Source organism: Cetorhinus maximus, chromosome 7 (genome assembly GCF_964194155.1).
Source record: "Cetorhinus maximus chromosome 7, sCetMax3.hap1.1, whole genome shotgun sequence".
NCBI lineage: Eukaryota > Metazoa > Chordata > Chondrichthyes > Lamniformes > Cetorhinidae > Cetorhinus > Cetorhinus maximus.
The window spans coordinates 51,077,512-51,102,927 of NC_135885.1; the positions used below are offsets into that span (position 1 = coordinate 51,077,512).

The window sequence follows — 25,416 nt, forward strand, 5'->3', positions numbered from 1 at the left end:
AAGGGATAGCGTGTAGATGAGGGAAAGAATGACAACTGAGGATACAACAAGGCTGATCATGAAGGGTGAAAGCACAATGTATTGCAACAGATGTGCTGATTTCATTGAAGCAATTAGGTATGCAGCCAGGCCAGGGCAGTGCTATGGAAGCAGCTCACAGGGGAGAGACAGTGCATAAAGACAGAGTGGTCAACCATGTTGAATACCATTAAAACCAATTGAGTTGGGATTATTTACATGCTTTGTCACAGTCACAAAAGATATATTGGTGATTTTGACCAGGGGGTAGGATGGGAATAGGATTGAATGGATTTCAAGAGGGAGAAATGGGATAGGTGGACATGAAACTGGTTGGTACTGAAACACTTAAATGCTTTAGAGAGGGAGAGAAAGGAATCTTTAGGATTCTCCACCCCAGAGGGATGTAGAGGCTCAGTCATTGAGTATATTCAAGACAGAGATTGATAGATTTCTAGATAGTTCGGGGGAAATGGGGTTAATGCAGGGAAAAGGCTGAGATAGAAGATCAGCCATGATCTTGTTGAATGGCAGAGCAGGCTCCAGGGGCTGAATGGCCTACTCCTCCTCCTATTTCCTATGTTCCTATGAAGTTTGGAGGTTGGGCTGTATATGGTAAGGATGCAAGGATGAACGGTGGATTTTTTGAGGAGGGTTTGACATGACAGCAATCTTGAAGAGTGGGGGACAGAGCCTAATCAGATTCTTTCTTGTCTGTGAGACACGAGAACATATGATAACATTTATGAACACCCTTTCCAATTTCTGCAATGATTTGGCTCCCAGAATTTCATTTCAACCCATTGGAATATAATTATTAGCAACTTCATCTCTCAACATTGGAATCCAGAAAGAGAACAGGCAGTATCCTGTGTAATAATACTATGTGCGGTATTTAATCAAATAGAAGTTTATTCTGTCGGTCAGTAAGACATAATACGAAAATAAAGAGTAGTAGTGAGTTTGGTGCAACGATAGTCGCTTTACTTGTGTAACCAAACCATGTGTGAGCTGGGTTGGTGAGGAATGAGTTGTGATTGACAGGACCTGTAGACAGCGCCTATCCAGATGCCTAATAAGCAGAGATTTCCATCTGATATTTGCGCGCAGCGGTGTAGGTAACCCGTGGGGCTTTAAGACCCAGTGCCCCGGATACTTGGAGACGAGAGGTGTATCCATGGTAAAGCAATGACGCTGACTTTAACAAAGCTTATTTAATAACACGATCATCAGATAGCCAGGCAATTCGGAACTTTTGCCGAAAGTGTTAGCTTGCTTTGTGTGCGAGAGGCTCAGTCTCGTCCGAATGAAGCTACCGTTAGCTACAGCACCAAGAATCTCAGCTCCCAGTTTGGCGAATATCTGTCTTGTCTCTATACTGAATTCAGAGGGCGATTAAGGAATTACACGTCTTCAAACTATGTCGCCTCAACAGGATAACATTGGTCAGAGTCGCTCTTCTTCCCTGACGGGGGAATCTCGAATATCGGGCTGCGGACGGACAGGAGAAAAGAAGGTAGCCGCGAATTTAAACAGCTCTGTACAAAATGTGGATCGGTCTGCTTTCGGGAAACCCGGTTCTCCACAGGATATGAGCCACCTTACCGTGTTCTTTAGACAAGTACATGCTTGTTGTTCTGGGCAACTGTCATTTGTCAGATTGTTCTGCTGTAGTTTATTCAATCGAATATTGTCCAAAACAGAGTGAGTTGTTTCCAGCCTGTTTTGGTTTGTAGTGGAGTTCACGAAATAAATATGGCTCACCTGATTGAAACTGGGATTAGGGTCACAGCAGAGTCACAGTCTTCAAGCTCTCATACTAAAACAAAATTGCTGTTTTGCCAGTCCGGGGTGTAAACAGCATTTCTGCAAACGCCAATTAAATTTTTGACGTGAAAACAAATATTTAGACAAGTTTAAAATTCTATGAGGGCTATAAACACAATGTATCAAAACTGTCGGCTGGTAAAGCAGACAATTTAAATATTATGCGAGCAAAATGCAACATTTTTAAACTAATTTTCTGGCTCCTGTTCGTATAGCAAATGGTCATCCAGTTGAATAGAAAAGCAAACAACCCAGCACTTTGGCTGCACGGGCATGGCTGAGACGGGCATCTGTAACCGGCTGTTCTGTGGTCGGGGCTGTTCTGATCCAAAACGCTTTTGCAAACAGGTGATAATGGGATTGTTCCAGCGCTAATCGAGCCTAAGCGGGTCATTTGGCCTCAGGTAGGGTGGGCCAAGTCATTCAGTTCAAAGAGCAGTGCTCCGTGGGTCTGTTTGATTGTCAGCAGTAATTGTGTGGGGGAAAAACACTGTTTTTGGATGGCTGGTCACCTAAGGTAGTTATGGGAGATGCAATTTTTAATAAGAACGTTTGTTCTGGTTCATCGTCAGAAGATTTTGAATGTAATATCTGAGACTGCCAAAGAGAGGGTAAGTCAGAGACTCCATGAGAACAAACTGCATGTAAAACTAATCGAAGACAGGGTTTTGAGGTTCGTGTCTACATTGGGTGCTGGAGTAGGAGAAATGGCTATGTAGTTTTTTTAAATCTATCTCCCGAGGAGGTATAATTAGTTATATAATTACAATAACTAATCGTTCCTTTCCCTTTGCTAAGCAGCAGTACCCGAACTATCCGGCCGGCCAAAATACAGCGATAAAGGTTTTGTTTGACCCCTGAATTAATTGCGGTTACCTAGATGTTGAGCAGGTAAAATTCTGAACACAAAGTTGTACATGGAATTGGTCTGTGATGCCGAACTTAAGAAAAATGTGAAGACCCAAATATGTATTTGTCAGTTTATATTTCCGATAAAGTGCTGTGTGTGTCTGTAAATGTGTGCCTGTCTGCATTGCCTCCTGCAGAGGGGCTAATTGCGTAATAAATGTGCAGTTTTATTCTAAACATTGAGAATGTAGCCGCAAAATAATTTCACGTTTTACCTTTTTTAATAGGTATTACTTGGTGTAGTAAAACACGCAGCCATGTGAGCAATCGTCATGATGAAAATAGCTAACTGACAGTTAACACTTCTAATCAGTCTTTCTATCTCATTGGAGGTTGATTGTAAACGTAAGTCTGGCAAAGAGTGAACAGTGTGAGCAATGCATTGTTGGGATGTTTAACATTGCTTAACCGCCCTTTGGACTAGTTTGTCAATATTTGCTCCATAAACAGTTTCTGAAACGATTATATTGAAAAAAATATCTTTTTAAACATGGAAATGACATTTTTTAAGGTTTCACATTCTTCATATTGGCACAAATGTGCCCCTTTCTGAAATCACTATAAAATTACAACATGGAAACGTTCAACCCAAGCATTTGGTTTTGGTGTCTATCCACACTATGAACAATAGTCCTAATCCCACTTATGGGCTCTGTTCCCTATCTAACTTGTTGTTAAATGTTGACAGGTTGTCTCCTTCAACATTAACTCTGGTAGTGCAGCCTATAATCTTGCAATCCTCTGTAAAATAATGCTTCTTCTATTATCTGTCCTAAATCTATTCTTACCTCTGTCTTTTGATTCTAAGTTACTCAATCGCTGGAAAGAATCCATTTCTCTTTAGTGTGCCCCATTCTTTTATACTTTGAAACAACCCTTTCAAATCACCCTTTTTTTAATTTCCCCTCTACACTTTTTTACAAGTCTTTTTTCATATTTATGTTTCCTCATTGCAGACACCATCCTAGTAAAATTATGTTGATTTGGTATTATAACCTCAACATGCCATAAATTGAGGAGCTTAAAACTACACAGTGCACTCCAACTTTAGTCTTACTAAGGTTTGTCATGATCCTTGGCCAGACCTCAGGTCATGGGGAGAGATCCGGTTAGGGACAAATAACATTTTGTTTAAAGTAGGTAAAGTTTGAGATTCAAGATGCTTACTGAGGGAATAAAGCCACAAGATTCCATAGGTTTTCAACCAGCAAAAATAAACTTTACAAGTTCAGAAAGATAGAACAGTTTACAAGAACTATCTTATACTTCAACATTCAGGGTAAGTATGAGGTACATGTGAATTAACATTAACTGCGGTCAGACACACCATGCTACAGACAAAATTTCAGATGCAACCAAAACAGATTCTGTGGATTCCTCAACAACCCACCCAAATGTTAGTCTCACTGAGTCAACCAATCTCACTGAAACGTCATCTTTCTCATGAGGGTTTCAATCTCCACCTTTGAAGACCTGTCCTTGGAACTCGCTCCCACTTGGACAGCTTGAATGACAGCCCATTTCGCAGGGTTTCAATCTCACCTTCCAAAATTCCATTCCCCTGGATTCCTGAGTACATTCAAACAGTAGCTCACAAGCACAATTTCAGTTCTTCAGCCACGCTAAGTAGAACACCACTGCTCCAAAGAGGTACTTCTGCCCCAGTGGCCCACAGTACAGAGTCACCAACCTTCAGCTGCTTTCTTGGACCTTCAGGGCTTCTGCTGTTCGATTACTGGGGCTTCCCCTGAACCCTCTTCTCAGCTCTTCAGAGCTAACAGCAGCACTTTGGCTACATGGAGCTTCTTCCCCCTACACCTGATTCTCCTGAAATTGGCTGACTGCCAACTGCTGTTCACTGGCCCCTGAACTGAGCTGGTGACCTATCAAAACACTCCCAGAGGGTGGGACCCTTGTTACTAGGCAGGAACCAATGTAACAAGCATTGGAGCATCCTGTACCTTTTTTAAATTTTCTAGTCTCCACAGACTGCTGATTTAGCACCCTGGGGCACAAAAATCAATGGATCTCATGGCCGGTTTGTTAAAGATTTGCCATTATATCTTGTCTTTTATAATTCCATATGATTTGCCATAAACCCAGCACAGGGTATTCCATATTTTTAGGCATTATCCACTTGAGGGGCTGTTTTTATTTTCTTGTGAACCTAAATCTTAAATCCCTCTGTTCATCCACTACACCCTGCTTTTCCCCATTCAAAGTATAATTATTACTTTCGATTTTTTTTAACTAAAATTCAACCTCTCGTATTTACTGATATTGAATTCCATCTGTATCTCCTTTGTTCATTTCACCATCTTATCAATAACTCCTTACAGTTTCCTTTGAATCTTAGAATTATTTGTGCCTCTACATGAGTATCATCTGAAAATCTAACTTGGAATCCAGATCATTGCACACTGTGAGTGGAAGCAGTCCCAGAACAGAAAACTGTGGGGCACTGTTACCCACTGCCATCCATTGAGAAACTGCCCTTAATCCTATTCTCTGCTTCCTCCCTTCAAATCAGTCTTTAATCCAATTTTCTACCCTCCCATTAATTTTATATCCCTTAATCTTCTCCAGTAGTCTCCCATGTGATACCATAGATCAGAGCAGAACAAATTCTCCTGGGAGGTGACTGAAATGACCTGCTGGCTGGTTGGCTGCTCAACATTCTTTGCTTCTTGGAACACTTTCTGCCAAGCTTTAAATGAAAATTGCTGCAATTTTTACTATTGATCTATCCTTCCCCACCCCCATTGTTGCTAGGAGCACACACACACTTGTGGTTATTACAATGGACAAGTAACTAAATGCACTAATATTGTTCTTATCATGAGACAACTCTGGGACATTGCTCCCTTTTGCTTTCTTTTGCTCTTTGTTCAACAGTATCCCTGAGTAAGTAATGGCAGATGAGCGATCAGCATCTCAGTAAAATGCTAGATCAGCCCATTCCATGATTTTGATGTGCATGTATCAAGGGATAAGGAGCGAAGGGGGTGGAGTGTAAATAGGGATAAAATATAGATCAGCATGATGTAATTGAAGTGATGAGTAACCTTCAAGGACAGAAGGCTTACTCCTTTGGTTCTTTATAGTGGGAAACAAGTTGTATCCATGTGAAGGCAATGCAGGGTTGTACAACAGATGGAACCATGTGTCAAATCATTGCAACCAAGTAACTTGTACTTATTGGGCAGACCCTCTTCCTGTAGTTGCTTTGCAGTAATTAGATTTTTCTCATTTCATTAAAACATGAGGGTGAAGAGGGTGGAAGGGAAACAAGTTTCAAATAAAATGTTTTGCGCTAGATAACCGTATCTCTTTTGTAGGGTTGGTCACAATATACAAGGAAATAACGCAACAAAAGTGGAGTACTTTATAATTAGGAGAATTTGGGGAAAGTTCAGGTCTTTTTAAAAATAGAAAACAGGTTATGTTCAACACATCAAGAAAAGCTGAAAAGAGTTGCCTCAAAAATAAGATACTTTCAATACTATGAGATTTTCTGTGATAAGTAAGCAGCAAGAAGAGATCAGGACCAGGTGAAGCAAAACTGCTGAAAGTCTACATTGCAATTAATGGTTGCCAACATCAAATTTTAAGAATATATTCTTTTTCAAATGTGTTTTGCTGTGTAGAAGGTACAATTGGATTTGGGAAGTATTTAGTGCAGGAGCGTTCTGTGTTGGGTTGCTTAGAGTCTAGAGTTTCTCTTCAGTGCTTTAGGAATGTAAACACTGTTGAATCAGGAAGAAGGAATCACTAGTTCTAACCATGTCCCAACTAACATCCACTTAAATATACTTTAATTATGAAATTAGGTCTATGGACTTAACTTTATCCTGTATAATTATATTTAAAATAATAAAACGCTTTACCATGAAAATACTATAACATGATCACCCATTACTTTTGCCTGCATTCATTTCTGCTCCTCACCTGGAAAATAAAACCCATTACATATTGTGGAGATTTTTTTTAAAAAGTGCTCAAAAATGTAAGCCTCTAAGTTCATGGTTTTACTATTCATTAATCCATTCACTAATATGATTGGCAGAGAGTTTCCCCAAATCCTAGGGATGGGATCATTTGCATAACTGGCATGGGCTACTAGCACCTGCAAGGGCACATCAGCAGTATCTGCCTTGATTCACTCTTATAAGGTGCAGAAGCGCACAATGTCCTGCCTGAGGCCCCATCTCGTGCCAAAGAAATGATTAATATTTTTCAGCCTTCAGCTCCAAAAATGAGCCATTCACCTCAGAAAAGGTATACCGTCATCTCCAAGATTGATTATTTTAGTTTTGGAAAGGTAAATGATTTGGTGTGAGTTCCACTGAGACCTGTCAAAGGCAATCAATGGCCAGTGAACTCTCCCCAACGTGCCCTTTTAATGTGACGAAGAACTGCCCAGTACACTCCAACTAGATTTTGAAAGGTCAGAACAACTGAGGAAGAATCCTGATATAACTGATGTCCACTTCAGATTTCAGACCCTCCCTAATCAAGATGAGGCTTAACATTCTCTCCAAGTTAGCAACTTTGGGACTGTGGTTCCCAAGAACAGTCATAGTGATTATTAATGCAATTTCTCATATCTGCCCATAAGTTATGATTAGTTTTGATATAGATGGTGTGGATTTTTTTCCTGGTTACTTCACAATGACAAAAGGACCTGAACTAGGTGTACATAACTAATTGGAAAATAATTAAATTACAGAATGTAACCAGGCACTGCAATTCACATAGGTCATTCAGCTCCTGGAGCTTGTTCCAACATTCAGCTAGATCATGGCTAGCTGTACCTCAACTTCATTTACCCACCTTTGCTTCATTTCCCTTGAGCCCTTACCCAGCAAAAATCCATCAATTTCTGTCCTAAAAATTTCAATTGACCTGATATCCATAGCCTTTTGGGTAAACAGATTCTAGATTTCTACCTTGTGTGGGAAAAAAGTGCTTCCTGATTTCACTCCTAAATGGTCAATCTTTAATCTTGAGATAATACGCTCATGTTCTGGATTCTCCCACTAGAGGAATTAGTTTCTCTGCATCAAATCAAAAACCCTTCATCATTTTCAATGGCTCAGTTAGATCAAAAACTTAGTGCCTTTTAAGAGGCACATTTGAGAGGGCATCTCAATGTGATTTAGAACCGATAAATACTTTTTGAAGTGTGCTCATTGTGTTGTCACATTTCATACATTACAACAATTTCACGCAAAGCCAGCTCCCCAAACAGAAATATGATAATTGCTAGATCGTCTTTTTAGAGATGTTGTTTGGCCTTATTGCAAGGGTGAGGCAGCTGAGTATAAAAGTAGGGAAGTCTTGTTATACCTGTACAAGACATCGTTGAGACCACACCTAGAGAATTGTGTGCAGTTTTGGTTTCCTTATTTAAGGAATATTATGCTGGTATTGGAAGCAGTTCAGAGAATGTTCACTAGGCTGATTCTTGGGATGAAGGGTTTGTCTTATGAGGAAACCTTAAGTAGTTTGGGCCTATAATCATTGGAGTGAAGAAGAATGAGAAGTGATCTTATAGAAATATGTAAGATTTTAAGGGATTGGCAAGGTAGATGCTGAGAGGATGTTTCCCCTCGTGGGGGAATCTAGAACTAGGGGGCACAGTTTAAAAATAAGATGTCTCCCATTTAAGACAGAGATGAGGAGAAATTTCTCCTCTCAGAGGGTCATTAGTCTTTGGAATTCTTTATCACAGACAGCAGTGGAGGCAAGGTCGTTGAATATATTCAAGACCGAGATAGATTTTTGATCAACAAGGGATCAAGTTAAAGGTCATGTGCGGCAGGCAGGAAAGTGAAGTTAAGGCCACAATTAGATCAGCCATGATCTTATTGAATGGTGGAGCAGGCCCGAGGGCCACATGGCCTACTCCTGCTCCTATTTCTTATGTTCTTATGTAAATATTGGCCAGGATGTCAGGTATAACTCCCTTGCTTTTTCTCAAAATGGTGCCATGGGATCTTTTACGTTCACCTGAGAAGGCTGACAGGACCTCAGTTTAACTTTTCATATACAAGACAGCATCTCTGACAATGCAGCACTCCTCAAAATTACAATCCTCAAGGTTCTAAACTGAAGGAAACAGGAATAAAGTTTATGCAATTGTGTCTCATAATTTAAACCTTTTAAACCCTGGCATCATTCTGGTAAATCTGCACTGTACTCCTAAAGCTGATGCATTTTTTTTTCTGAGGCTCGGTGTCCAAACTGAATGAAGAACTCCAGATGTGATCTGATCAAGGCTCTGTACAACTGAAGCATCACTTCCTCACTTTTGAATTCCAACTCCTTTGAGATAAAGTTCAGCATTCCATGAGTCTTTTTGATTACTTTTTGAACCTGACACACAAAGAAGTCAGTGATCCACACTACCCAAAGCAGCAGCACAGTGTAGTAAAAACCTAAACATGTGAATCAAAGTGCAATTTTAAAAATTAATTATAACTTCCAAATAGTGGCAATTCCACCAGTGCAGTAATACTGTTTATAACACATCCGCAAGAGGAAACATCCATCATTACCTAAAAAAAAAATCACTTACCATCAGATTTGAAGAAAACAAAACATTATATCAGCTAACAGCTTCTGAAAATTTAATTGAGTATTATTCAAAGCTTTAACAGTTGTATTTATAGCAGCCTATTTGTGATATGCAACTTGTTCAGGGACAGACACTAAAACAAAATAATCGGAAACTGATGCTGTTCGCGTCAATTCAACTTAACATTTTTCTGTTCCATGTTTTTGTGCAACCAACATAGGAGAAAGAAAGTTCAGAACACAAAAAATAGAAGCAGCAGTAGGCCATTCAGCCCCTCAAGCCTGCTCTGCCATTCTCTAAGAATATGACTGTTCTGATCGTGTCCTCAACCCAACTTTCTTGCCTGCCCCCACATAACACTTGACTGACTGACTTAACCTTTGTCCCATGCGGGACCAGAGGAACTATGGGCAGCAAGACCCCACCACTGACCTCAGTCCATCTTCATTTCTTTTGCTTCAGCCCGGGTGGTGTCCCGTTCTTGAACGTCCTCCTTAAATATATTTACCAGGTCTTCTTTGGCTGGCCCTGTCTTCTTTTCCCATCTGGTGGTGTCCATTTTACTGCTGCTATCGTGGAACATGCATCTGGGAGGTGAAATACGTGTTGTGGCAGCCTTGGTCGTCTATCCGTCACGATGTCCCTCAGGCGCTTCTGACCAATTCTCTGTAGCACTTCTTCATTGGTGATATTGTCTCTCCATTTGATGCCCAGGATCTTAGTAAGTCATCCAACTTATGTGACACCTTTGCTGTTCTCTTCCATGTTTCACTGGCAGACATTGCAGTTGATACTACTATGGACATGTAGAGTTGCAGCTTCATGGTCACGTTGATGGTGTTGGATGCCTAGACCATGTGAAGCTGCTGGAAGACTGATGCTGCTTTGCTAATTCTTGTGTAGACGTCAATCTCTACATTGCCCTCTCTGGAGATGTTGCTTCCTAGATAAGGGAAGTGGTCGATTTCCACACAGGATCTCAGTGTCTACCTCCCAGCATCTACCCTGTCAAGTCCCCTCAGTCTCCAATTAATATAGGACCAACATACACAACCTTTCCTCATAAGACATCCCCTTCATACCAGGAATCAGCCTAAATTGACTTCAATGCAAATACATCTCCCCTTTGAATAAAGAGACCAAAACTGTAAGCAGTACCCTAGGTGTAGTTTCACCAATGGCTGGTACAGTTATAGCCAGACTTCCCTGTTTTTATACTCCATTCCCCCCTGCATTGCAATGTTCCATTTGCCTTCTTAATTACTAACTCTGCCTGCATCCTAACATTTTGTGTTTCACGTTCGAGGGCATCCAGATCCCTCTGTACCACAGCACTCTGTAATCTTTGTCAATTTGAATAATGTTTTGCTTTTCAATCTTCCTATCAAAATGGATACTTCACATTATACACCATCTACCAAATTTTGTCCACTCACTTAACCTTTGTAAATCCCTATGCATGCTCTTTGTGCCCTCCTCACAGCTTGCTTTCCCACTGATCTTTGTAATGCCAGCAAATTTGACTACAATATACAACAAAAACAGAAAATGCTGGAAAAACTCAGCAGGTCTGACAGCATCTGTGGAGAGAGATCAGAGTTGACGTTTTGAGTTCGTATGACTCTTCAGAGCTCTGAAGAAGGGTCATTTGGACTTGAAAAGTTAGCTTTGTTTCTCTCTCCACAGAAGCTGTCAGAACTGTTGAATTTTTCTAACATTTTCTGTTTTGGTTTCAGATTTCCAGCATCTGCAGTATTTTGCTTTTATCTTATTGACTACGATACACTCTGTCCCCTCACTCAAGTCATTGATGTAGATTGTAAATAGTTGAGGCCCCAGCACTGATCCCGTGGCACTCCACTAGTTACAATTTACCAACCTGAACATAATCCGTTTATCCCCATTCCCTTTTCTGTTGGTTAACCAATCCTCAATCCATGCTTATGTTACTCCGACACCATGAGCTATTATCTAATCTTTCATGTGGCACCTTTTTGAATGCCTTTTGGAAATCCAAATACACCACATTGACTGGTTCCTCTTTATCCACCCTGCTTGTTACATCTTCAACGAACTCTAATAAATTTGTCAAACTTGATTTCCTTTTCATAAAACCATCTTGACTCCGCTTGATTGTGTAATGATTTTCTAAATGTCCTGCTCCTAAATAATGGATTATAGCATTTTCCCAGTTGCAGATGTTAAGCTAACTGACCCATAGTTTTCTGCTTTCTTGTCTCTCTTGAATATAGGTGTTAGGTTTGCAGCTTTTCAATTCAGTAGGACCTTCCCAGAATCTAGGAATATTTGGAAGATTACAACCAATGCATCCTCCATCCCTGCAGCCACTTATTTTAAGACCTTAGGATGCAGAACATCCGGTCCATGGGACTTGGGCCTTTAGCCTCATTAGTTTTCCCATACTTTTTTTGCTAACAGCTCTGAGTTTGATCTTTCAACTGACAGGATTGGTTCATCTTGACAACCTCAAACACAGTGAGAAAGATGAGCTTATTATTCTTCTGAAGTACTGACAAAGATGAAAAACTGATTTTCAGTTTTAAAAACCGATAAAGTATGCATGTGTAGCATGTAACCATATTGTATAGTATTTTATACAAGGCAGCCAACAACATTGGAGCCAAACTGGTTAAGACCATAGTGCCTGATACTATGTTCTCTGTCTTTACTGTAGAAATGTGTTAGTATAACTGTCCCGCTACAAACATCCCCTCGGAAGTTGGTTTATTGTTTTCTAGCAGGAATCTACCTTGAGAAACATGTTATAAAAGTGTAGCTTTCAATAGTAAGGGGAAAGGGGAGAGGATTCACAAGGAACCAGAGTTGGGGAACACGGAATACTGGGGGCATTGAGCTGGAAGAGGTTGCATAGACAGGGAGGGGCAAAGCCATTAAGGAATGCACATACAAGAATGAGAATTTTAAGTTAAGAGACATTGGGAGACCACTGCTGATGTAAGTCCACAATGACAGGAGTGGTAGATGAGTGGGACTTATGACTTGATTATCCCAATTCTCTCCTGGCTGATCTCCTGTCTTCCACTCTATAAAATTCAGTTTGTTGAAAACTCTGCTGCCCATATCCTAATCTGTATGTATGGAATTCATCCCTGTTCCTAATCCTTATGCTGCTCCATGACTGGCAGGAACCAGATGCTAAGGGCAGAAGTCAGCATGTGTGCATTCAGTGTACAAACTGAATACTTTATTCAATCAACTCTTGCTAGAGAATAAAGTAACTTCAAAATAACAAACCGTATATCTGCAGATATAAAAACACTAGCTGATATCTGAGTATAGTATGCTCAACTCTGAAATGCTTGTAAAACTTACATTTACAAATTGAACACTTTATCCAGTAAAATACAAAACAATATCTCAAGGCTAAAATGGTATTTTAACTGACCCAATAGGTGAAACATAAGATTATTTCTGTGATCCTTTTAGGGTTTCTGATGGCAAACAATAAAATAAAATGACTACTCATCCATCAGTAAAATGATTTGAGGCATTTACCCATTGTATGTTGCTACTAAATTTTCTCAAGATAACTTCTTTATTATTATGAGGCAGCTTCAGTCTCCTGCAGTTACTTGTTACTTGCTATTTTATCGATCAATTATTACTGAAGGCTTGCATTTATGTAGTAAAGAACTTTATAGCCAATTAATTACTTTTGAAATGTAGCCATTGTTATAATCACTGTTCTTGTCATCTGCAGACTTCATTATTCCGATTCTCTCCTGGCTGATCTCTCTGGTCTTGAGGTCCTGAAATTACCCATGTTTCTCGACCTCCCTCTCTTTGTTCGGCTTTCCTATTGTCTCCTCCTGTGGCTTGGGGGTCTATCTTTCTCTGACTGTAAAGCAAAGGGATGTTTCCCCATGTTAAAAGTGTTATATAAATGTACATAGTTGTTGTTGATTAATTCCTTGTTAAGGCAAGGTTTTGTGGCAGGTCAGTTTACATTTGCTTCACAAATAACAATTATTTTAGTTTGGACCTCAACATATGTGTCAGTGGGCTATTCAACTGCTGGGGGCATTGCAGACAAATCCGACCTTTTCCTCAGTTGACGCCTGCACATGGATACTTCCGAATGAAATAACTGGGTCGCTATCATCAGTAGGAACTCTGGTCAGATTTTCCTCACTTAATTCAGAGGCAGAGAGGCCAAGTGGAGCACCCCTAACTAGACAACATTTTTTACACTTCAGGAATAATTAATTGACCATGAAGTACTTTGACATGACCCTGAGGTTGTGAAAGATGTGGGTAAAATGCAGATTCTTCTCACTTAAAAATGACTCTGGCTGAAATTAATTAAGTCGGTACAGATCAGGGATTGAACCAGAGATCCTACTAGTCAAGAAGAAGCCCCTACACCTTAATTAACGATAACTATTGCCAGGTCAAGTATGTATGAGAGCAACTAGCATCAACAAAAATCAGACCTAACATAAAATATCAGACTAAAAATGATGAGGGTTCTGTATATGCGCTGGCTGAACATGGTGATCTGAGCACCCTGATTATACCAGAAGTAACAATCAGCGATGTACCTTACAGTGGAAGTAGAGGCTACTACATTGGTACAGATGATTGAAGCATATACAAGAATATTTGTTGTGATGGTGCTGGCTCCTTGTTAGACTCATTTTACAAAATTTTATTGCAAGAAGACTAGACCACATTACACAAGCCTCAAAATTGCACAATGGCTGGCCATAACCTACATAAATATTGAACCACATCAGCAAATTTGGTAAGAACACCAATATATTTGTTGTATAAAATTTTTTGTTTCATATTGTTTTTGAATAAAAATCTCAGCGTGGGTTCTCATAATTATGGGTGTAAAGCAGTAACCTCTACAATTCAGCAATGCCTGTTGTTGCTCTTATTCTCAATGGCCCCACAAGATGTGACATTGCACTGGTAATTTTTCATTGTTAAAAAGGTGTTTTAATTATAGATGAACATTTGCTGTTTGGTATTTGTCCAATAATTGACTGATTTAGATAATTATTTATTGTAATTCCAATATTTCTGCATGTTAAATAGTGTGAAATTATGTTTTTAAAAGACTGTGGAAAATCAGTTTCTTTTTAATTGTATATCCACCACTCTATTCAAACAATCATTAGTAAATTGAACTTTGTAGCTGTCATGTTTAAAAAGTCTTTGATAATTAAATTCATTAAGCATCCTTCCACGTGAAGCTGGGGTTGTGATGAAATGCTGTAACATGGCCTCTGTAAGCTTAGGCAGGGAATATCCCTGCCATCTGTCAATGTAAGCTGTTTAAATTACTTGTAAGCTGCCCCACAACCCACTTTAGTCAGCAGCCTCATAATAAGCTTCATTCTAATATTTTAACTGAGTCAAGTGACAGCAGCAACATGATAAAAACCTAACTCGAATCAGCTACCATATTAAGGGGAACGTTTATACATTCATGCTTCATTCAATTTCTTTTAAGGCAATTCATTTTCATTATATTCTATTTCACCCCTCCTACCTCGTTCTTGAAGCATTTATCCAGGAGGGGGAGGGGGGGGGGGTGTGGTGAGGTTGTTCATACTGTAGATTTCTTTCATTTTAAAGCTATTTTTCTCCTCTGTTGGTCCTCTTTGAACTATTCAACATTCCAATCTGAAAGACTGGCTAAGTAACCTCTGTCCAGATCTTTGCCAATGCTGATCAATAGCCAGCTGATAGAAGTGTGCCAGATAACTCGAGTGTAAATGCACCACAAACTTCCTATTCACCACTAGGCAGCTCCCTGATGTCTCTCTTAAGAATAGGAATTTAACATGAAAGTAGTTGTGAGATGTGGTTATTCAGAAGCTACCATCCTGTCTAAAAGATTGCTCTATTAATGAGCCATGCAAGCAAGGTGCCTTGTCATTATTTCCCTCTGTGTTTGTCACAGCTCTGAGCCAGATAGCCAGATGATCTTGGCTATGGAATAATTTCAGGGCAGGCGATTCATGTTATCGGGTTATTTAGCTGGAAATTTCTGCTGTTTTTGAACTAGAGGGACAGGCGGTCTGTCACATGAAGCTTTTAGTCAGGCAGACTACCGTGCAGCAGATATAATTGGCTAGGATGACAGATATTTCATGTAGCAGTCTCCTTCCTCAGAATTCTTGTCACACCAAACTTAATCAACAGAAGCTTGCTATAGGATAAACAAATATTATCACTTTCTCCCTTTAAAATGTATAAATCTTACAATTAGAAAGTGGGCATTTGGCCCATCGTGCTTGTGCCAGCAATTTGATAGAGCTATTCAATTGGTCCTATTACCACCTTTACATTTCAAAATAAGCCTGGCCAACTAATGACCAAACTGTAATTGTGTTATACTGACTGTAAACACATAGAGGGATGTCTTGTATTCAAATCTGATTAGGCGGCCACTTGAAATATGTCAAGGTTACAATTTAATAATTCATTATAAAGGAAAGTATTATTTTGTTTTAGTAAATAGCACAGAACTTGCTGAAATATTTTGACACTTGTCTTTTTCTTCATGCCATTTTATACTAGTTGAAAGACCAGCTCTTGTGTAATGTAATTAACTACAGTGGCCATGCCTTCAGACTACCTCATGAAGCTATCAAAATCTATTTTCAATGGTTAAGAGATTTTGAAGACGGCATTTTTAAAATTTATGTTTCCTTTTTTTTAACACCTATCCTCCATAATGTTCTTTGGAATGTTATTTTTTGTGTAATGGGCCATTGAACAACTCGCATCAATCAAGCACTTGTATGAAAACTAGCAAAACTCCCTGATCTGACCCTGACACCATGAGATACCAGTGTTATAATTAAGTCCATGAAATCCCAAGGCCTGGTATTGTTAGAATTGTTGATGTTGATTAGTTATGAACTTTGGTGGGTTTCCTAGTAAAAAATGTGGCTGAGGACAAATAGATGTAGTTAACTTGCATGAATCACTGTTATCTTTCCCTTTATGCAGATAATGAAGAGTCTGGCCCAAAGACGACAGTCGGCACCCTCTTTGGTGATAAGCAAAGCACTTAAGTCCAGAACACTATCCAGGTAAATCAAATCAGCCCTCTATTTTGTTGTTTGGTATTTGTCTCCTGTAGTTGTGCATCATTCCTTGACTGAGGAGGTGAGTTGAATTCTTGTTCCCAGGCAGATTGATTAATCCATAATGGGTTGTTAGGCAGTGTGGAAACGCATTACATTATTCACTTCAAGTTTCCAAAAGGGAATTGAATAAATAACCGAAGGAGAAAATATTGCAGGGAATTGGGGACTAACTAGATTGTTGCTTGAAAGAGCTGGTACAGACCCAATGGGCAGAATGGCCTCCTTCTGTATTGTACTATTTTATGATTACTCAGCTTTTCCCTTCTTCCTTCCTTCCTTCCTTTGAGGAAGATGGGAGTTTTCTACGTGGGGAATCTCATGCCAGAACTTTTAAGTATAATACTGAATCAATATAACAAAACATTTAGCTGCTGAACTGTTAACATAAGTCTGCATTAAAATGATAGGTTATACTAGATAAGTACATATTTTCATTTTGAGATATGATGTGTGCTGACATGGAGGTGAAGCCACTGGTAAAGCCACAAGCACATATACAGGATGAAGTTAAACCTAGTGAGGATCATGGGTACTCCTGTAAGCCATGAAAAATAAGTAGGAAAAAAAACTACATATTTTGACATGCAAACATGGAAAGTTGTCATTTCCAGAACATATGGAACAACAAAGTATCTTGTGGTTATGTCCTGCCTGTAGAGTCACCCTTTTTAATGCTGTGTTGAGCTCTTCAATGGAAAGGAATCATAGCCCACTACGAGTTTCCTACAGGTCTAGAAATCTTTGTATATAAAGTCTGTTTGGAAGTGACATGGTAGAAAGCACTATGCATTTTCATAATCTAGTACTAAAATATTTGTGGATAAACATGAAAAGTGTAATAACTCAAGAGCAGCTTCTTATTCAAGGGGTATATTACTAATAAAACCAATAAAAACTAACATAAATGTGTGTAATTGTATGGGAAGCAAATGTAAAGAAAAAGTTTTTTCCTTTAGAAATGGCAGAAGACATAGTGGTATTTTAAAAGTGGGAGGTGGTTGTTAATGTTACTGCAAATGACTAGCTTTGGGCACATGACTTTCCTCATAGTCAGGAAACTTTCAGCCTATTTAACCTTCAGTATTATTTTTCAGTCCAGCAATATAATGTTATAAGGATGAAAACATGACTTAAATCTGTGTGCAACAGGTCAGTGTGATGTGCCCAATGTGTGAGTAGAGAGTTAGTATGCTTTCTGCTTTTGTGAGCTACTTTGCTTTCCATTTTCAGCCTACACCGCTGGCTAGCAGCAATGTGAAAAAGAGAGCCAAATGTGTCATTCTCTCCTTGTCAGTACGCAGCCTTTCCATCGGCAAGTCCTCAGCTATGCCTCCTCGTGGTGACACATGGAAACTGGGTCCCTCGCAGCCTCAGGCTAAAACTTCAGAGGAAATCAGAGGAGCTTTCCATCCCAGATATGGAATGTGCAGTCCCACCAACATATGAACACACCCTGGCATTCATGGACCAAACACACAGTTATGGGCGAATAGTTCCACTGCCTCGTGGATACCTCGAGAAGGTTGAAGGCTGAGGGAGTAAACCCTGACAAAAATCTGGAGTAGATCCCAAAGGTGGTCTGATATCCAAATATGTCATCTTATCAGCAACTCTTGCAATCAAGGTGGTGCAAAATGTAGTGTTTTGCATCCCTTTGGACTAAACAGGGAGGTCAAGAGGGCTTCACTGACATTTGGGCTGCCTGGGGTCTCCATAAATTTTGCCCAGGCTTGCACCCAAGAGAGAACATTCCAATTTCACTGCCCAGTGTTAACACAACATGGGTAACTGCAGTTATGAGTGATGAGCTCAATTCAATTGATGTAGAGAACGAGTGCTAGAGGCTGTCTTTGACAGTGGGAGGGGCCATCATGTCCCTCAGCCATCACCCACCTTAAGCCGGGCAGCCCCCGAATGTTAAGGTGCTCACCAATCACAATCCACCTGCTTCAATGGCTGCTTGGAGTTTAGAGTCACTGCTGAACAAGTGGATGGAATTCATCATACCAGGCAGGCAAACAGAAAGAAAGAAGATGCCAACTCTTTGATTGGCAAGCTGGAATGCCAGAATCATGTGCACAGGACTGACGGACGACTTGCAGCTGATTGATAACATGCGCAAGACAGCTGTGATCGACATGGAACTTGATAGGGTCAAACATTGACATGGTAAGCCTGGTCTCTTGTTGGGAAACTGAGAGCAGATCACAGAGAAAAACATTACATGTTCATCTGGCATGAGATGAGTTCAGAGGAAACGCATGAGAAGGTGTCAGCTTTGCTGAAAGGAACTCATTACAGTTGGTAGAATCCCCTCCACAAATGGTTCAAACGTGTTATTTTCATCTGCTTCTCAACTCAAACAGGCCCAGTTAACCTCATGAGTATCTATGCTCCAATGTTATGCTCCACTGCAGAGGCGAAAGAGCAGTATAAAGCTCCTCACAGAACTGATATCAGCAGAATCCCTAAGTCAGAACAACTTTATCTACCGGGGGATTTCAACATAAGAGTGGGCGTGGACCATGATGCATAGTCCTCCTGTCTTGGACATCATGACCTGGGAAAGATAAATGAGAACAGACCAAGAGACTATTAGAGCTTTGCTGCTCCATGAGCTTTGTCTAACTAACACCTTTCAGAACAAACCTTGCCACAAGATGTCCTGGAGACATCCAAGATCAGTGCATTGGCACCATCTGGATCCTATCACCACCAGACGTGACTCTCCAAACAGCATTCTCAACAAATGCAGCTACCACAGAGCTGGCTGTGATACAGATTACCCTGTTGTGCACCACAGTTAGGATGCAAACTTTGAAGATTTATCATTCAAAGCAGAAATGCCATCCTCGTATTAATGGCAGCCATACTACCTACCCAGATAAAAAGCAACATTACCTCTGCTCTGGAATAGGCGCACTCGGGCACTCCCACACCTGAGTGCAGAAGCAAAATGGAACATATTTCAAGATACCATTTTTAATACCCCACTTTCTGCTCTTCCCGTATGTTGATAATACTGACAGGTTCCATCACAGTGATGTAGCCTTGAACTAGTCATTGAAGCCAAGTGGTCCACTCTCATTAATTACAAGTGGGATACTAGTGAGGAGGCACCAAGAGCCAATAAAAGTCCAATAGACTGCTAACCAACGATTACTGGTTACAATGCTGCCTGAATATCCAGATGTCCTTTGATACAGGGAATGCTAGGGCATTCATGAAGGGATTAAAAAGGCAACAGGTCCATCAGCAAACGCTGTGAATAAATGTGCCCACTATATTTTGCCTTCATCAATCTTACCAAGGCATTCGACCATGTGAGCAGAGGTGGTCTATTTAAGCTGCTGGGGAAAATTGGCTGCCCGCTGAAGCTGCTCAATGTGCTTTCCTCTTTCCGGGACAATATTATGGGTAAGGTCAACTATGACAGGGCAACATTGGATCCCTTTGTGATCCGTGGGGTCAGACAGGATTGTGTTCTGGCACTAAAACTTGTTGGCATATTCTTCTCTTTGCTGACATATTCAGGTCATGCTGACATATTCAGATCATCTACAAAGAGTATCTACTTACGTACCAGAATTGACGGAAAGCTGTTCAGCCTTGCTGTCCCAAGATCCAAGGTGCATCAAGTCCTCATCAGAGAGTTGCCCTATGTTGACGATGCCACACTAACATTCCATTCTGAGGAACGCCTTCAGTGACAAATGGACAGACACTGTCATGTCTGTAAAGAGTTTGGTTTGACCATCAGCATCACAAAGATAAACGTCATGGTCCAGGATGTTGCTATACAACTATCTATCAGCATTGACAAATGCGATGCTGGAGATTGTTGATAGCTTCACATATCGTGGCTCCGCAATCGCTAGCAATCAGTCACTTGCTGCTGAAATTAACGCTGGGCATTGCAAAAGCTGCAACTGTTTATGTCCAAGCAGAGTAAGAGTGTGTGGAACCTGACTGAGAACACCAACCCGTGAGTCTACCAAGCTTGCTTCCTCAGAGCACACCTCTACAGTACTGAGACAACAAATGCCAGGCAGGAGAAAAGGTTGAACAGTTTTCACCTTCGCTGCCTTAGACATATCCTCCACATCTCTTGGCAGGAAGGTCACCAACTCTGAGATCCTGCTATTCCATCCATGTACACTCATTGGTGAGGGACGTCTGCATTGGCTCATCCACATTCATCGGATAGATGATGGCCGTATACCCAAAGAGCTTCTGTACGATGAACTGGCCACTGGGCATCCATACCTCTATGACTAGGATACCTGCAAGCGAGATATGAAGATGGCAGACATTGACACTGACGACTGAGCGAGAGTCGCCAACTGTTTGGAAGGGCATTGGTAGAGACTAGCAGAAATGAAAAGATCAGTTGGCCAAAAAGAGGGCCCAGAGAAAAAGGGCCAGCAAATCCTACACTGTCTCAGCCCATTGTCTTCCTCTGCCACAAATGCGGCAGAGACTGCCGTGCCAGAGTTGAGGCTCCTGAGCTACACCAAGCAATGCTGAACACACAGTTGACCACCTCATGGCACAAACCATCATCCCGAGAGATGGGAGGCTGCCACCATGTTAAAACATATACCCTGCCCAGTGACAACAGGAGGTATTTATGAAGAAAATTAGACCCAGCCAAGTACAACATCATATTCCATTTTATCCCTCCTTTTTTTTCATTATTTCGCTGCCTCATTTAAGGAGAGATGCTTTGCATTGTAGCTTTTATTATTGACTAATCCATGGTCAGCGGTTCGGACATAATTCTGGAAAGCAAGACTGGCATTTCTTACATAATTTGATTTCCATGTAATTGTTTCTGATAACACACATGCTTTTCAGTAATTCAATTCAAATGTGAGTTTGTTTTAATTGGATTTCTTGGGATTGCAGTTGTAAAGCAAAAGCTTGTTATGAACTGTCTGCTGTTAAACTTCAGGGTGAGGTTCTATGAATCTGATGATAGTTGGCAGGCTCAGATGTACCTACATTTCCAAGAAATTTGTTTGAGAACAGATTTTTGGCATGCCTTTCTTTGACAATTAGGCAGCACTTCCAGCGCCTGAAATGTGCTTTGATATGATATCATTGTGGTATGTACATGATAAAGTGGAGATGTTGTTCATGTCGCTCAAAACTGCATTTTGAGTGTTCACCAAAGGCTGTTGGTATAGAGACTGAAGCATGAACTTAGCCATAGGCTGTTTTGAATCCTTTAACTATCTTATAGATCATCACTTAATCCTTAAGGAATAGTATAGGTAAACATGATTGTGCAATTAGTCAGTGACTAAAGGAACTGAATTGTGCATATTAGTGCCCATGGGGTTTCGATAATCTATTTCATATCAAAATGTGGTGCCCGGATGTATAACTGAGTGACCAGGGCTATTCACTGATGCCATGACACTTTGTCCCACTCAGAAACCCACTGAGGACCTGTAGAACAACATAGTGAGGCATGTGGAATTACTGAGGTTTAGGTGGAATAACACTTTGGCATTCTTCCACAAAGTTTCTGCCGCCTGGACCAATGAAGCAGAATGCCACAGCAGAGGCCTGCAAACCTGTCCAAAACTGTTATTGCATATTGCACAGCTTCACCCTCAAATAGATGTTAGCACGGAACAGGCTAGAGAAGATAGGCAGCATGAATCAGTGACAAATGTTGACCCCTGTGAAGAATCATTATCTGCCCAGCAAGTGCTTCATTGTATGTAGGCGGTTTTGGAGTATCCTGAAGTCATGAAAGACGCTGTATCAATGAGAATTTTATTTCTTTAACTAGGCAGTTACCAAGAATGCTAAAGCATACTTGAGTAGAAAATACTTTCCAAAAGCATGCGATAGTCAAAGCACAACAATCTTCTGCACATGCTGGCAGGACTGTAGTAAAATCAAGCCTCATGTCCATTGACTTTCATTAGGACAACTGAATACAACAGCATTCCCCACCAACTACATTAACCTGTTTCATGGCTAAAGAACTGGCAGGGTGCAGTACAGTATCAGAATGCGGTCGCTATATTATATAAACAATATAGAGACACTGGAGAGGGTGTATAAAAAAAAAAAATCAAGGATAACACCAGAATTCTTAGGTTATACCTATCAGGAAAGGATTAACTGGCTGAGTCTTTTTTTTCTTGCAAAGAGAAGATTAAAGGGTCACCTAACTGAGGTTTCTAAAATTATGAAAGGTTTTGATAGAGTAGACACGGAATGTTTCCACTATGGGGAAAGAGGCCAATTACACAGGATAATCCCCAAGAAATTGAATGGGGAATTCAGAAGAAACTTCTCTGTCCAGAGAGTGGTGAGAATGTGGGATTTGCTACCACAGCGCATAGTTGAAATGAATAGTATAAATGCATTTAAAGGGGCAGCTAGATAAGCATATGATAAAGACAGGAATACATGAGGAAGAACAGGTGGAGATTCAAGCAGAGCAAAAATGCTGGCCTGGACTGGATAAGCTGAATGGCCTGTTTTTGTGCTGTATATTCTATGTAATTCTTTGCCTTTTTAAAAAAAAAAGGTGATATATTTCCTCCTGGTGCTTCTCCTTTGTCACAATAGGCTGGATTTAATAGAGGCAACAAGGTCTTGCCTGCAGGTTGGACAGCTGGCAGGAGCCCTGCAGTGCCTCTTTTGGGGAAGAATTAAGTGCCACTCAGCTACTTGACAGGCTAGCGGTGGGCCTCCCCTGGTATCAGGCACGTCGGGGGCTGGACAATTGAAGGCCAGCAGCTCTCCTGTACCCAGCAGCGCCACCAGAGCGATGGTGGCTGCTGCTGATACTACACCTACCCAAGCCCTTCAATTGAGGAGGGACCCAGGCATGGGCGAGTGATGGCAGGAGTGGGGTGGCTTTCAGCAGAACTCCCTTCCTGATGCCCGGGTCCCTCAATCAGACATTCAGTCCTTTATTGAGGAACCCCCTTGCAAGCTTGCAAGCAAACATGCCAGGGTTTGCTCGTCATTCTCCCCGCATGAAGAGCACCCCCTCCCCCTGCCCCCTCCCCCCTCCCCCCACCCTGTCTGCTGTCGGTTAATACCTGCGATGGTCATGTGAAACCCTTAAGTGGGCATTAATTGTCCACTTACGGGCTTCAATTGGTGGTGGAGTGGGAAGGCTGTCCATGAGTCTTCCTGCCCTGGACATAATCTGGGATGAAGGCAGGAAGGAGGTGGTACCCTTAACTGCCCCCTACCACTTAATTAAATGTGCCCTCCCACCACCACCAAACCCGCCACAGGGTGTTACCATTTCTCCTCTATTAATACAGCAGCTTTAAAAGAAGCCATCAATCTTTAAAGAGCTGCTGCACCTGAAATCTCATTCCTGCTCCTTAGTATACTGAATGCTACACTAATGTTTAAATGGACTGACCATGCTTTATAACAGAAAGACAACTTTACTGAGCTGACAACTCGGTTGCGCTGGGACCATATTAACAGCTCCATTACTTAAAGAGAAAAATCAGGTGCACTTTTGTCAGGATACATATTCTATTAAAAAGCTCTATAAAGATCATAAAAATATACACAAGTATGTATTAGAGGATAATTTTTCCACCTGTTCTCACTTCCATTGCAAAGCTGCTGCCATTGAGAACACTTCTCGGGAAATCATTCAAGTACTAGTCACGGTTACCATTGATAGATTGCACAGGTTTCATTTCCCAAGAACCACATCAAGCAGACAAGGTTCTTGTCCTAGCAAGCGGGCAGAAAATGTAACCTTATATGAGATGTGCATTGTACACAGAAATTATCACTCAGAAAACCAAACTGTGAATTTACAAAATACTCTCTTTTGGCGCAAACTTTATTCAGACTATCTTTGCTAAAGTTATCAAAACAAGAAATGTCACCCCCTAAATTCTAGAGTCAATGGTTCCGCACCCAGACTTTCCAGGCCACTCCGTTATTTCCAATGGGAATTGAACAATCTTTTCAACTGTTTTGGCAGGGATTGGATTACAAGTTTCACTTGGGATTTGCTTCTTCTCCTTTACCTCCCCCTCGCCTGAGTCTTGTGGTTTATCTGAGTTTGTCCGTTGCTGCTCCTTGGGATGGCTGGCTGTTCAAAACTTCCTTTGCACAGGGGAAATTCTTGACTTTTTTGGCAAACAACAGCAGAAGAGTTAACTGGATCCATACACTCAAGCAGATGTTTTACTTTATTATTATTATTAATAATTTAACTGCTGAGTATCAACTTAAGGGGCCATTGGAAACCTGACCGTATAGCCAGCTAATATTTTAAAACTCAGATTACTGCTTAAAGATCCCATGACAGCATACATTAAATCAAATGCTATAACAAGTGTTTTACTGGCTTTTAGTGTTCTTTTTGGGTGAGCACTTGGACTGCGGGCATTCGTAGGTCTCTTGACATGGAGTGAATCTGAAACTTGGCGGCAGAGTCTGAACGAAGCACTTATGGACAGACACGTTGGGAAGATTTTCCTTCTTCGAAAAAGTTTTTATTTGAAGTATTGCTCTAATATTTCATTCATAGCAAGATGCAACTCCGGCAGGTTGTGTTTTATGTGAAAGTGACTAGTCTAATTCAAAAGGAAGCTCTGCCTCATTTTCTTGTTTCTATTTTCTCCCCTGTTCTGCTTTTTTGAAGATAGCAGCTCAGAATGTGATACATTCCCACAGTCGCCCTCCAGTGACGTTTATCACACTTATCTAGACTTTGAGTATAATAGGTCATTTGACCATCGTGAACAGCCTGATCTTGCATATCTCCAGAGTGTACAGATCTAAGTGTGGTTCATTCTACAATCTACAGGTTTTTAAAGACCAAACTTGCCATCGCACGACCACTACCAAATGATTTACCTAATTTCTCTCATTCTTTACAACCTTAATGGTGCCCTATGTTTTGAACCGTGGTTCTTC

General features: G+C 40.7%; 1 protein-coding gene across 2 annotated transcripts in view; it reads left to right on the forward strand.

Moving 5' to 3' along the window:
* Positions 1–1,256: 1,256 nt before the first annotated feature.
* The window catches only part of arhgap20 (Rho GTPase activating protein 20), a 119,423-nt gene continuing 95,263 nt past the window's right edge, over positions 1,257–25,416 (forward strand). The window contains exons 1-2 of one of the 2 annotated variants that reach the window (XM_078545478.1): positions 1,257–1,534; positions 16,346–16,428. In XM_078545478.1, coding sequence (XP_078401604.1) covers positions 1,439–1,534; positions 16,346–16,428 — 179 coding nt within the window. In that variant the 5' untranslated portion in view covers positions 1,257–1,438. The remainder of the gene's footprint in view (positions 1,535–16,345; positions 16,429–25,416) is intronic. The other variant, XM_078545479.1, reaches the window with a different exon arrangement.